At 33.1% G+C, this 15,000-nt stretch overlaps 2 protein-coding genes across 2 annotated transcripts in view; one reads left to right on the forward strand and one right to left on the reverse strand.

Annotated features, from left to right (window-relative positions):
• Window positions 1–1,592: 1,592 nt before the first annotated feature.
• On the reverse strand, window positions 1,593–5,678 carry LOC122243258 (large ribosomal subunit protein uL23). Its single transcript, XM_043000755.2, has 5 exons — window positions 5,650–5,678; window positions 3,427–3,626; window positions 3,187–3,314; window positions 2,860–2,995; window positions 1,593–1,744 (listed from the first exon to the last, which is right to left on the reverse strand). The coding sequence occupies exons 1-5, from the start codon at window positions 5,660–5,662 to the stop codon at window positions 1,619–1,621; spliced, it is 603 nt and encodes a 200-aa protein (XP_042856689.1). The 5' UTR covers window positions 5,663–5,678; the 3' UTR covers window positions 1,593–1,618.
• A 577-nt stretch (window positions 5,679–6,255) lies between these two features.
• Window positions 6,256–15,000, forward strand: part of LOC122243259 (uncharacterized) — an 8,953-nt gene continuing 208 nt past the window's right edge. The window contains exons 1-5 of the mRNA XM_043000756.2: window positions 6,256–6,512; window positions 7,522–7,648; window positions 10,153–10,255; window positions 10,735–10,848; window positions 11,254–15,000. The exon at window positions 11,254–15,000 is cut by the window's right edge and continues 208 nt beyond it. Of these exons, the coding sequence (XP_042856690.1) occupies window positions 6,509–6,512; window positions 7,522–7,648; window positions 10,153–10,255; window positions 10,735–10,848; window positions 11,254–11,430 (525 nt within the window). The 5' untranslated portion in view covers window positions 6,256–6,508 and the 3' untranslated portion in view covers window positions 11,431–15,000. The remainder of the gene's footprint in view (window positions 6,513–7,521; window positions 7,649–10,152; window positions 10,256–10,734; window positions 10,849–11,253) is intronic.

Genomic DNA, 15,000 nt, shown 5'->3' on the forward strand with positions numbered 1-15,000 from the left:
ACTTTATTTATTATTCACACACACAGTCTTTAGGAATTCGATTCATGCAGCTGAGCAAAATATCCAAAGTTCGGATAAGAAGCTCTTTTATACATTGAAGTTGACCATATACTCTTTGTTTACAAAATCTTGTAACGAACTGTACGAAGCGTGAGAATAATTCACCATTCAGAAATCAAAATTTATTTTTTTTGTCTCTACACACCGAGTCTCTCGCTCAATCAGAAACCAACTAAGAGACGATCGGGGAAAAACGGAAAGAAGCGACAGGTCATAGGAGCCAAAAGAAAGTAAATATTAAACACCAACCCCTTCAGCATATATATATTCAAATGGAAATGGACGCTATGTGCAAGATTTACCGTGATACTTTTTCTGAAATTATAATTGCTCCTCTATTTGATTGATAAATTAACCGAGTGCAGTATTATGACGAACTTTGTTATCGGTGGCTATCTTACATTCTGCAACATCGACGGGGCCGTCCAGACAAGCGACATTAACGCGGCAAACTTTGTTCGATGTGACATAATGAATGGAAAAACCGCGAGCAAAGTTTGCCGGTCTAGACGGAGCCTAACCAGCACTTTTCAAATGGAAAAAAAACTTGGGTCTTTATGACTACAATACTCTAAAAACTGGAAACAGACAAACACACGATCTAATGAATTCGTCAGTAGCAACTCACTAATAACAATCATGGATGTAATTGATTGTACTGAACTAATACATCTACGTTTATTAAGAGAATCAGAAACAGACATTCCATTCTCATAGCATGAAGTTTACATTCCACATGAGCGAGTCTGCATTCGGCACCAATGGGTGTAACAAAATTCCTTTTGAAATAATCCTTTCTGAAAGATGGGAGTCAAGTATGTAGATCCATTTTATTTCACCTGCTGGCCCCACTCCGAGAACTTTCGGAAAAGACAGTTTTATAGTTATTACCTCGGAAAAGGTCCGAACTGAAACACTAGAGGAATGGGGAAAAACGATAGAGCTGCTAATAAACTAAATCCAAATACTCATGTGGAAAATGAAAAACAGTTTACAGGAGTGTATACCATGATTAACGGGTTAAGGAATTATTAATACTAGTCCAAATTAGGAAATTAATTTTCATATTCTGATGTGGATAATGAGTTTACTATCGTTCTCTTCACTAACGAAGATGCATTTCAGGACGACCGTCTGAATACATGTCAAAATGGCATTTAGTTTTTCATGTCGTTAACTACACCTTTGCCTTCTAGGCAATAGTTAGAACTAGGGGGACTTGCAGTTGCAGTTTGCCTAAGGCTGTTTACTTCTGACTCATCAATTGTTGAACAAGCAATCAGACTACAAGTTATTAATTCACAATGAGACCATAAACTCAAAAACCTCACAAAAGGAACATGTAATAGATATGATGCCATAAGCCTAATGAGTTGATAGAGGTTCAAGGAGAAAAAGAAAAAAACATACATATACATCAATTCTTTCAGACTTGATGTAACTGATATGGAGAAGACACACAAAAAGATGACCATTGCATATAGTGGGGATTTATCATAAAAGCGGAGGAATGTGGAAAATTAAAATTGTAATCTTCTTGTAACACATTTATTAGCATTTATATGATACCGATCTTGTTGGCAACATCAAGGGCATCATAATCTGGGGCGAGCTTTACGTATGCCTTCTTCAAGCCATCAGGTCTGTGGAGGGTGTTCACACGGACAGCATCAATCTCGTACAACTGAAATGGAATTACAGTATTAAAATAGACATCTTTTTTTAAACCAAGGAATTTAGTATGGCTATGTGACCACCTACTAACTTCATTCCTTGAATTTAGAAATAGTTTTTATCCATTGTGAAACCCCTTGTGCCTTAAAAAGAGTTGACAGGGAGCATTATTGTCATCAATGGGTTCACTTATTCCAGACTTGGATGAAGATGAAAGGGCATCTAATAAATACTTCTCATATTACTCTATATGCAACTGGTAACGTTAAAGTTAAATTTGAATTATTTTCCTCTTCCTCAATCCAAGAATATTTCCTTTCGTACTGCAACTGTCATTTCCTCATGATCCATACCATCATGCTCTGCTCCTACTGGTTCCAATTCCCAAGACTTTTCATGATTTCCTGGCCTACTTCTAGAAAGCATTAAACTTTGCAAACAATTCTGACTGGTTAAGTAATGCACTTTGGCAAGCCTTTAGAAATAGGCAGTAATAGAACTCAAAATTGCAGACTTGGAAATTAATGATTTTGTGTCAATTGGAAACCAATACTAATTTCGGTCTCCCCTGGCCTAAGCACATATCTAAAGATGAAATGTATAAATAAAATATATAAAATAGACCACATTTCATGATTTTGAAATCTAATCCAATTGACTGACCTAATTAAACTGTTAGCCAAAATAAGTTAAATTTTGAGCTGCAATGTCTAATACAAGTTGAAGCATGCATAATTGACAGCCTATATCAGATTCATAATGCTGAAGTGATAAATGTAGTCGTCCAGTAATCTTTGATGCTCAAGGCATCAGTGCTTTGTTTTTATGGCCAGGTACCTGGAATTATGGAGGAAAGGAAAAAGAATACCACCCAGACATCTATAATGTAAAGTGTAAATAAGTAGTAATGAATCAATTATATGCTTTTCTGAAGAGCATGTAACTAACAATGAATGGGTTAAAACATGTTTAACCCCCCCCCCCACACACACACACACACAGTCACTAAGGTCCTCTGTTCATTAAGTCAAATCTTGCAATGCACACTCCAGCTTCTCACTCATATCCTAGCTGCACTCAATCCAAGGCTTCCTGTAACTATCCAATTCTCATTGTTGTTCTTACCTTCTTGACAGCAGCCTTGATGTGGTTCTTGTTGGCTTTGTTGTGCACAATGAAGACCAAGGTGTTGTTATCCTCAATCAGCTTCATGGCAGCCTCAGTGGTAAGAGGGTAACGGATGATTCTGAAGCAATCCATCCTGCAAAAAAAAAAGTAACAAGTTAACCCTTGTCATTACCTAACAAAACTAGGCCTACAAAATTCACTTGAAGGCTACTAATGTACATTCCAATTTTATTCTGAGCTGTAATGCAGGCCTAGCTATCTTTTCAAGAGATGTCCCAATATCTATCAATGGAACTATCAAAATGGTAAAAAGCAAGTACATACTTAGGCTTGTTTGGAGTTGACTTCTTGGGGTACTTGGGGTTTCTTGGCAGCTCCAGGGTCTTGGGCCTGCGGAATCGGATGTTGGTTCTAACCTTCTTCACGCGGGTGCCTCGAGGCCCGTTGACGATCTGGTTTAAGGGCAAAAAAATTAGTACAAAAATCTAACAATCTGTTCTAAATGGTCTTAACATGGACCACAAAAAACAAAATTAAATTTTTCCTCCACTCTACTCAACCTACCTTGGTCGCCAGCTTCTTGGCCTTCTTGACTGCTCCAGACTTGTTCTTGGAGTCCTTATTCCCTAGCCTCTTCACATTCTTGTTGGCGGGCTTGGCAACACCCTTCTTGGGGGCACCCTTCTTAGGGGCATTAGCTCCACCCTTCTTCTGCTGCTGCTTTCCTGCAGCTGGCTTCTTGGAGCCAGCAGCAGGCTTGTCCTCTGAAAAAAGAAAATTCTTTAATTCAAATTGCACTAATTTAATGTAAAAATTTGAAACAATGAAAAGATAATTAGTTCCAAACCAGCTGTAACAATTTATCTTAACCCACACAGGACGGGTGGTACAGCATGTGTACCGCACATTCAAAAGCCCAGTTGCCGGGCGGCACAGTATTGTGCCAGCTATTCAATTGATTTAGGCCTAATAATTCGAACGCCCCGGCATTTGGACATTCTAGGCTAGAAATCCCCCGTCGGGAATGGGTTAATCCAATACAAAATATCATACAATCCAATGAAACAATACTTAGATTTAGTCACCATTAAAAAAAAAATAACTCAGCAGACCTTACATAGATTTATTAATAAATTACTGACTAATAATCTACACAACAGAACTAAAAACATTCTATACGAGGACAAAATGCAGTTGTTTTTTAAGTATTTCTGGCAGATGTATATTAGACATTTAAATCATCACTGATATTCAAGCACAATACTTAGTCAAAAACCTTGAACTGGATCATGGGAAATTTAAAATGTTCTAAACTTGATAGAAGAAATGCCAATACCAAATTTCAGTAAGTTTTAAATTGGAAAAAATCACAAGCAGCAGCACATTTAAATGCTAAAACAGTAACCTAACCAACTATCCCCATACAAACAACTGTACAGAAAGCCCTTAGGTCTGACTTGAATCATTCCATTTTTCACCTAAAAACAATCCTTCCTATCCATAATCCTAACAATAATTTAACACCATTAGTATTAACATTACCAGGAAATATTCAACCACTTTAACAAATTAGACATTTCTATCATCTTGCTTCACCTGAACATGTTTGCTGCATGTCAATTAAGATTTGACTTGCAGCAAACGGTGGGAATGGTGAGCCACAAATGTACCGCTTTACAATGGAAACACTGATCATGCCACACTGTTGAACACCCCATTTAGGTACTAGCTCCAGACAAGCTATAAGGCTGTAAAACTCATGGTAAAGCTTATACTAAGTTAAATTAACCTTTCTGCAACAATCTGGCTGTTATATATGACCCATGGGACACAAAAAAAGCCTCAAGCATATTCTATATTAAACCTTTGGGTTGTACTTCGGTGAATTATCGCAATTTAAAAGCATTAAATATAAAATAACAGTAGATTTGAAACTCCTGATTAACAACAAATAGGTCCTGTGTAGTTTCCATATAAAAATAGTTGTTAAGTCAAAATTAATAATACTGCACTTATTACAAAGATCAACATAACATACTTAATGAATATTGGAAATCACATTTTAGAGCCGGTAAAATGCACCACGAAATAGCGGGATTACGCCAACAATAATTACCGACCAAGGTCCCATTTTCGACTCAAATCTAATAGGCCTAGCAAAACATTTTCAATAGCAAAATAAAAAAGGATTCAATACCAAACTAGTTCTCTCTTGCCGAAAGTAAACACGTGTTGTATTTCATGTTTACACCACATGCCACTCACTAACTCCCCCTATACACCATCACACGAAACATCCAAAACCAACTAAATTAAGTATAGATTAATTTTAACTTTTTGCTGGCAAAATAAGGATATGAAGGTAACTTTTGATTTACCTTTTTCATGGCTAAGTAATCGTATAAAGGCAACATTTGGCGACAGTTGAAGCCGCCCTACTTCTTATTCTTTAACCGATTCATTTGATTCTGGGATGACTTGTTCTGACAATGTGGTGTTTCTCACACGGCACAATTGCTAAAGAAAAAAAAGTAGTGCAAATGCAGCGAAAATAAAAGAAATTGACATAAGCACCTCACACCACCCCGAACACAAACACTAACAACACGTGGATCTCTCATACTCCGAGTGTGATTTTCACTTATTTCTGCAAAATTCCACTAAATCCTCTTCTTTCGTTGCACTGCACATTTAGCAAAAAGCCTCTCCTTACGCTCATCATCGTTATTTCAGGGGCAATTCCTCTCATTATACGTAAATTTCAAGTATAATATGCCGGGAACTTACTCTTCGGTGCCATAGCTTCCGATGATGCAGTGGAAAGACCTGCTGGTGTGAGCGTCTGCGCATGCGTCGACTAAGATGGCGGCGAACAGGCGAGCCTCGGTTTGCGCAACGGGGATCGTCCTTGTATTTGGGGTTTTATTTAAGATTCAGTGTGGATATTGTTGTTTATGTAAGGGTTTCATATGTTATTCATTGGTATTTGAAGGTTTATATGGATATTTTTTTGTAATTAAAGTCTCTCAGAAGAGATGTTTATTGGGTACTTTTTATCGTTTGATTTTCTCTCTTTTCATCTACATCGTCTATGATGTTTTATTTTTGTCATGTGATTTATAAGTGTTCTCAAAATTACATATAGAAAAGAAATCGATAGGAATTTGATATGAAAAATTGGAGCAACATGCAAATTCTTTGATATTGTAATAATTTTACTCCCGTTTCCCTCAATAAAAAATAAGATTGATGCAAATTTGGATTGTTACAGAAATAAACCTTTATTAATACGTTCACAAATAAAACCCATAAGAGATAAATTAGCCACACGTGACAACAAAAACAACATTTTTTTACAATGAAACCTCAGAACAAAAAAAAAAACAAAAAATGAAAAAAAACAATAATAGTTCTTCCATGTTTTACGAATAAATAAGACCAATTAAGATAAACCCTCTCAAAAAAAATCCCCTCAAAAAGGTATCTTAAAAAATCCCTTTAGAAAATAATAAAGGTGGTCATTGTTTAGGGAATCAGCTGATGCAGGAAAACCTCACTCGACGACGCAGGATGCACATAATGCTCTTCTAATCCTCACATTTCCGCCCCTTCTTTGAGAGATCCTGATACGCCAACCTCGCTCAAAATGGGTAAACTATCATTGCGAAGTTATGGAGTTTAATAGGATTCTTTGTATGGTTTTGTGACGAGTCTGCATTGGATATGAGATGGAGTTTTAATAGTGTCTTCGTGGATGTAATGCACTTTGTTTATGTATTACGTCGGAGAATTTCATTGTCTTCCGTCTTGAGTTTTAAGTATTGTTCTCTTTGTCTTTATTTCTTTATTACTTGAATTTTTTTTAAATAGTGGAAATAGATGTAAATGTGTTATTAATTATTAAAAGTTAGATGTGATATTAGCTTTACTTTCGCATATGAGGAAAAAGTTGTCACTTCTAAAGAACAATGATTTCGAGATACATGATGTCATTGTATTTCTTGCATCATAGTAAATGCTGTCTTTCAAGATGTTCTCTTTGTAACCTCATATACATGTCAAAGTATGGATTTATAAGTGGGACTTGTTCAAAACATTGTTTTTGTTTATTTTTATATTTACTGCATTATGATATAATAATTTTTGACTGACTGTACTTGCATAAGCTTATAAGAATTAGCTTTTATGATTGATATTTATTTATTTGTTCTTTTAATTTTTCCTGTGCTTTATTGCTTTTTTCTAAATAGTGATAAAAACATGTCTGTATATGTTATATATGATTTATTTTAATTTCGTGTAAATCCCTCCCATTCTGATTTTCTCAGTTTTTGATTGAAACTCCATCCAATCCTGCATTATCTATTATGAAACAGGAACAGATGTCAAAAAGTTACATGATTAAGATTTATTGGTGCCATTTTTCATTCAATGAATTGATGATTGAATTATTATGTGAATAAGGAAATGTCATTAAAAAATGATGAAAAAAAATTACAGTAAATCTATTAGAATAAAAATATCATGAAAATTTACAACTACATTTTGAAAGAGTTATGAAGACAAATCATAATGGAAAACTATATATGGATTGATATTCTCCTAGACATTTTTTATATTAGATGATTTGCTGGAGAATGTGATTTTTCCTTGCCTCAGGTTGCTGTTGTGGATGCAAGCTATGTTGCTGTACGCTTTTAGTGATCACTCTGGTTATTGCGGCTAGCCTAGGTCTCTTCAGTGCCTTCTTCCCATATCCAAGCCATGCCTCGTGCCGTGTTGACTGGTAAGATGTATTTATGTTGTATTGTTTATATTGGGTTGTTGATTTTGCAATGGAACCCCTGGTAATGAATGCATTTTTTTCTTTTCTTTAAAGTTTTCTGTGCACATGGTTGTGCACATGCATACATATGTGCATGAAATTTGTAATTTGAATTTTAAGGATGTTTATTGTGTGTTTCTTCTTTTGTTTGACACTTTCTTCTTAATACGATATCTTGGTCAGTTTAATCTCCTCATTTTATGAAAGTATGCAACTGTTAATAAATATGTATGAGGAAATCTATAATTCCAAGATGTGTGGAAATGTTAGGTCCTTTTCTGTGGTTTTAACTAAGAACAGACATGACGCTTTTCATGGTTGGGAGTGAGACCAAGGGGAAGAGTAGGGAAGTTCTCTAACTGTTGTAATTCTCTTCACAAGTGGGTCATCCAAGTCTAGAAATTGAAGCACCTCTAAAAGTATGAATATTGTAAGAAATATCATGCAATGGACATAGTTATGATATAGTTTATATTTTTTAAGGAAAGTTTAATCTTGATAAGGTAATTGATTTGGTATTACATAGTAGAAGAGAGTGTTTATATGTATGGGTTTGTGTATGTGTGCATACATAATAACATTTTGACTGGTTAGAGAATTGAAAAGAGTGGGGTGTGGAGGCAAGAGCTAACTGCTACAGGGGACATGGTGGTAAAATGGTTAAGAACCACTGTCCTAGATAATCCACCTCTTGTATGTAAAAAAAAACACTTGAGAGATAATTTGGACATGAAAAGAAGATACATTTGAGGGCATTTTTTTTCTAGGCTGATATTATTTATGTATTGCTTTATTTTCATTCATAGAAGGTGAATGAGTTTATATATAAGCATTCATATTTCTAGGTATTAGTTTATAGTTATATCTACATATTAGAAGATGGACAGTCCACTGTGGTTTGTTTTATTCCATTTTTTTCTCACACAGATGTTTTCCCTAGTTTTTAGACACCATGAGTCAGTACTAGGTCCACCTGACCTCGTCTGTGTTACAGGGATTGGGTCAGATACAAGTGTCCAATGTCAAGTAAAGTCAGAAATACACTAAAGTTTTTACAACCAAATGCAAATACAGATATAAATAATTGGCTTTCTTAATCAAATACAAAGAAAATATAAAAATTTTGATAAAGTATTTTCAAATACTTTCATCCTAATTATATAAAAAGAATGCCATGATATTCATTCCAGAACTCCATTTTCCTTCGCCACCTCTAGTTCTGTGATCCTGTTGATAGAGGGATAGACCCTTCAAATGAACAGGGACACAGTTTAGAATACGTTTAAATGCTAACATTACTTTGAATCTTAACCAAGTGGATTCACTTTCACTTTGGAACAAGATAACTAATTTCTAGTATAGAAAAGATACTTAAATTTTAATTCTCAATATTTGTCCTATAAGTTCAAGAGAAAATTATTTACCACTTACAGACATGTGCTCTTATGTATAAAGGAATCAATAATTTCCAATATTTGAGTGACTGATGAAATATATGTATTTGGAAATGATTATTTCACAATGTTTGAATCAAAGTCATGCCAGTATATTTGAGTTAATCATTGAAAATTTGGAAATATGGGTACTTAAGTGTAGTTGTAGAAAATAAAGTTTTAATTCTAAGTGCTTCATCCAATGTGATTGTTTGCAAGTGGCCTTGAACAAGTGGCTCTTTTGTAATCATGCATTAATATATATATATATATATTTTTTTTTTATGAACTTTATCTGATTCTCTGGATAAGACTATTTAAGTAAAATTTTAAAAACTACTGTTCTGTACAGTGGCTGTAACAATTATTTTTGAAGCAAATCAAGAATACAAGGGTCAAAATGGAATACAAATACAAATATACACATTTAAAAAGAGAATACAATTATAATTATTTGTGTATTTGTAAGTACAAAAAAAAATTCAAAGTCATATTTGACCCCATCCTTGCTATGTACCCCCATCCCTTGTTTCTTTGGGGAAAATATTCTTTTTCTTTTGCTGTTATTGTTGTTTAAGTTATGACAAAAATAATGATGAAATGATAACAATAATAACAAAAGTAGTAGATATAAAAATGGTTTTCCTAAAAGATTTAGGTAATAGGTAAACCTGTAATATCATGTATTTGTAATATCTAGTATTTGACTCCTTGGTGACTTGGCCCATGTGGAGCCATCTATATGTAGAAAAAAAAATCATTTTAAATAAAATATCATTGGACATTCAAGTTTTATCAAAGAAAATTTTGGTTTCTGATATTCCAAGAGCTTTATTTTACACACCATGCGTCTTCCACAGTTATATATCAATCGCATGTAACACAAAGGAGTGATTAAGCTTGAGAGAAAAAAAATTTGATGTGAGACATTGTTGTGCAGAATTGAAGCCTGCTAGTTTTTAAAATTAATATTCCCCAAAAATTATAAATAGAATAAATGAAGTTTTACTAAACTTGAATTGTATTTTGCAGGGTATTTGGCAAGTCCTGCTCAATTGTGAAGTCCAAGCTAATTGATCAGATAAAGAGCTGGGATCATGATGACTGCTCTTTGAAGCAGCAGTGCAACTATGAGGTATTGTAATTGTTTGGTCAATGAAGAATTTTTACAATAGGGCCAATTTCCATTGTCAGAAAAGTATTTATGTAATATTTTTGAAATTTAATTTTTTATGATTTGTATTGGTGCTATCTGGTAAATTATTGCCCTGCTGAAAAATTGTATCATGAAATTTGTGTTATATAAGTTACTAGTCAAACTGAAAAAATACTTAAATATACTAAGAGAAATAGTGTAATGTTATGAACAAAATGATGAAATAGTGTAAGTATAGATACTTGCATAACAATATGATATTTTTTAAAGGTAATGTATTTGATGGACACAGGATACCTATTTTGCCTTCTCTCTTACTAGATCTGTTCAGTTGATTATAATTTGTATGGATTTTCATTATATAGATAGAACTCTTGCCAATTGTGTGCATGCAATGTCATGTGGTTGTTTGTATACTGTGACTTAAGCAATATTCTATTTTACATTTATATCCACAGTACCTAGGTGAAGATGGAAATGTTATCCGAGGCTTACACATAACTCCTTTACTCAAGTTTGAGGATAAGCTGAACTTCACCTTCAATAGCAGAAGTGAAGGCTGTCATGTAACGGTATGTGTCTTTTGCCTGTTTTTCTCCAGGTATTTGTTTGGTAGTATATACTAGGAAACTGGATAACTATATCTTAGGAAAATGTCTTGTGTATTAGGGAAATTGGTTTCAATTTCTTTGTGTATTTGAGAAAATGAATTATGAATTTTGTTCTAAGTAGGTTGTGAGATAAATGAAAAAGATCCAAGTATATTGATATGTGCCTATTTTTTCACTTAACAGAATTGACAAAACCTAATCATTTTATGGAGGGTTTTATGAACATCTTGTATTTTTATTTGCCTTAATAATTGATGAAAAAAGAATTATACCAAAGGAATATTGCTTATTATTTTTTTTTAATTTATTTCCCTTTTCATAAGCACAGTTTACTAATAACAGTTTTCTTCTTATCTCCTTTTATAGGGGGCTAGTGAGTCTGGAGTATCATTTGCTGTGATAGATTTTGGAACAAACTACTGCAACCTGCGCAACTTAGTTATTGGCTCAAGACTGGATGAGAATGACAGTTACTACAGAGAGAATTCAACAAACAAAGTTTGTACAATGTACTCTATTGCTCACTGCAATCTCTATACTTAGGAGGTAGACTATACTGACACAAGTTAAGAGTGATGGTTAACATACATGTTTTTCTCTTGAAATGCGCACTCATTTTCAAATGCCTCAGGTCAAATTACATAAAAAACTGTATTTAAAACTACAATAAGCTGAATTTTTTTTGCAAATACTTCAATCTTATATAAATGTGTGCTATGTAAAGGAACCTTTTTGACAATTATAGCATGTTAATACTCTATTTGGAAAAGTCCTTTGCACAAGTAAAAGCAAAAGGTAAAAACAACCTTTTTCAAGGCCAAATACTTTATACACAAGTAATTATTATTGATAATATACTCCTAAAATATTTACAAGTTCATTGATATCATGATACTGTCATAGAACTAACTATAATCTGTTTATGTTGAAATCCATGAAGCTTCATTTCATAATACTGATTTCTTTGACTTTAGTACCTGTATTACCTGAAAAGATTCCAAAGAACAAAGAATTTTTAGTCTTTCTCCAATCCAGATAATAAAAATAAGACCTCCAAATAATTTTCTCTAATAATGAGGAAGAGTTTATTCCATTCAGACGTTGCTGGCTTTTTAATCATTCACACTAATAATGTTTTATTTTGAGTCCAGATTTTAGTTTTGAATAGAGAAATATAGAATGATAAGAATTGCTGATTTTATATCTTAACTATTATTCAAGCCACTTTGAGGAAGCAGTGTAACATTTACTGGTTTCCCATTATGTAGACTACTAATGGATTTGGTTGGCAAAAGTAGGTGCTCTTCCAAAGAATATTTCAGCACCATATATTTATTTTATCAAATTCTAATTCTGTCACATATACAAGGCTGCTTTCACATCATCAAAAATAAGCTTTATGACCAGCTTATATGCTATCTTTTATGTGTCCTTTAGAGATAGACTGTTGAAGGCACATTACACATACTTAAATGTAATAGTTCCTAATTGTCTTTAGAAGGGTTATCTCTCACCATGCAAGATGAAGTAATAGTGTGTTCTGGTAATCATTTCAGCCAACCCAGATAGCTTAAGTATGATGCACAAATTATGTAGAAGTCAGCCATTCCAATGTTTTTTCTTCTTGACAAATTTTTTATAACTACAAAGTATTCACACTTCTGTCATTAAGATGTCTAGAAGTGTCTTGCAGACACAGAAGCACTTGTCATTTTCTAAGTGTGCTCTCACACTAACCTTAGAAAATTGAATTGACAGAAGAATACCAACTTCTTTTAAGTGTGAATCTGAGAGTATGAATTATATACAAAGTTGTTTTTATGTGTGTGTATCCGGGTGACTGCGTAAGTGTGTGTGTGCATTCATGCATGTGTTATGTTAGTGGGTTCAGGGTGTGTTTGTATGTAGAAATGTTTAACATGCATATTTGTACCATTCTGGACAAAGAGTGAATTACTATTCAACAGCATTGCAGAATCTCGTGGATGTGAACAAATAACATTGTCTGTACAGACTTGGTGTCTTCCATCTAATATTATTGCTGTTATAGAAATGCTATATGATGACTTCATCATCTCTCCTCACTGTGACCAAGACAAGCAAATAATGAAGTGTTTTTTTACATTTTGGTGCCATTTGTTTAGTTTTTAAGAAAAGATGAAGACATTTATCATTTAACATTTGAATAGAGGTTTTTATCAGAGCTATGAAATTTTATAACCAAGCAAAGATGTAATTATTATTGTCAAAGGAACTTTCTCATTTTTTCTTCATATTATTTTTGTTATTATTATTGATTATCATTATTATCATTTTGATGATTATGATAATTGATGAATGATAATAATTGAAAATAATCACTGATGATTATTTTTTATTATTATTATTAATTATCAATTATTATTATTGAATATTATTCATTGCAAGAATTATTTGTTTGGGATTTTGTATATATGGTGGTGTTGATATTTTCTGGCAATTGACTGTATTTAAGAAAAAGAGGAATATAGACCTTTCTATGTATTTATTAAGTGATGCTGAATATGTCATTGTAATCTCATGAGAGGATCTAGCGATGTTGTGAGCTTGAAGATTTTATTAATGTATAACCATATTTAGTTAGAACATTGGTAGTTATAGTTTAAGTATATATTTTACTATATAACAGACATTTTATGCTGGTGATGGGAAAGTTCTTTTTAGTTTTTAAAATGAAATTATACATTATATTGGATAATGTAATCTGTTTCTTCCAGAATGTGAAAATTATCCTTTCACTAAATGTCCTTCTGTTTTATATTGTGTTGTGGATTTTTTTTTTATGTACAAATTTTGCTCTTTATTTGGAGTTTTCTTTAAGGAAAATATATTGTTTAGGAGTTTTTTTTTATTATATCAGTTTAAAAACAAAGTTTTCCTGGGCACACTCATATTGCCTGTACCTCATTTCTGATCAGTATTTCGCAGTACCACAAATTTCCTTTCTCTTTTAAACTTTAAAAACTTGGTTGTTGTCAATATTCAACAGTCACCACTGTTCTAATTGGCCTTTTGCTTTGTTTTTGCTCCTGTTTTAAGTAATACTCAAAACATGTAAACCATATTCAATAGCAATAAGATTCCTTTGTCTGGTCACATTGCAAGTCTGTAAAGTCCTTTCAATACTACAGTCACAAATATGAAAAGGCCAATCAGCAGTAGAGCTCTTTCAGTTTTCTCTTTCTTTCCTTTGCCTCTATCTGGCCATGCATTAGATTGGTGATCAAGGTTGCCCTCCTGAATATCTACTCTGCAAAAGCAAGGATTAACTGTTTACTTACAAAGTCAATGCAGAATTAGCCAGCTGAACTGTTTATTCTTTTAATATACTTCATATAGAGACTTCCTTCCGTAAATATAGCTTTTTAGCAGGTCTGCTAGATGGCATCAGATGCTTTAATATATAAAAAATGCTAGATACCTTAACCCTTAATACGATCCTAGTGTCTGTGAAAGGATTTGCTATATTTCGTGTATTACATTTAGATGTACTTTGGTACTAACTGGATTTTTTTGTGTGTTCAGGATCCTGTACTTGAAAAGGTACAAGTATTTGAACATTGGATGTGTAAAAAGTGTCTATTATGAATTGGTTCTCTTTGTGCTTTTAAATGTTTTTGTATTAGAGTTATGAGAATGTTTACTAAAATGAAAAACATTGATAGAAAATAAAATATAAGAAATTGTTGAGACATTTGCAAGTTATTACAGGTGTTATCAGTTGTTAAAAGTTATACTGATGTAGAACTGGATATGAAAAAGTTATTTTTGTAAAGAGACCATTTTTCACAGCTTCATTCCATACAACATTACATAGCCTTGCATGGCAGTCACTTCATACAAGGAAGATGGGTAAGATCGTACATATACAGTATATATATTAACTTTAGTAGAAATTATTAAAAAGAAAAGGAAAATATCTATACTCAATACAATCTGTGTGCAGCTACATTAATCTAGTAGAGTATAGCCAACATATTTTTTTCTGTAATAGCAAACAAGATCCCTCATTTTGTTAATCTTTTTTCTTCACACAACTAGATGATACAACTGTATTGTCACTACCACAAGTTC

The sequence above is a fragment of the Penaeus japonicus genome, unplaced genomic scaffold (assembly GCF_977035675.1).
Source record: "Penaeus japonicus unplaced genomic scaffold, GWHDUDI00000001_assembly GWHDUDI00000008, whole genome shotgun sequence".
NCBI lineage: Eukaryota > Metazoa > Arthropoda > Malacostraca > Decapoda > Penaeidae > Penaeus > Penaeus japonicus.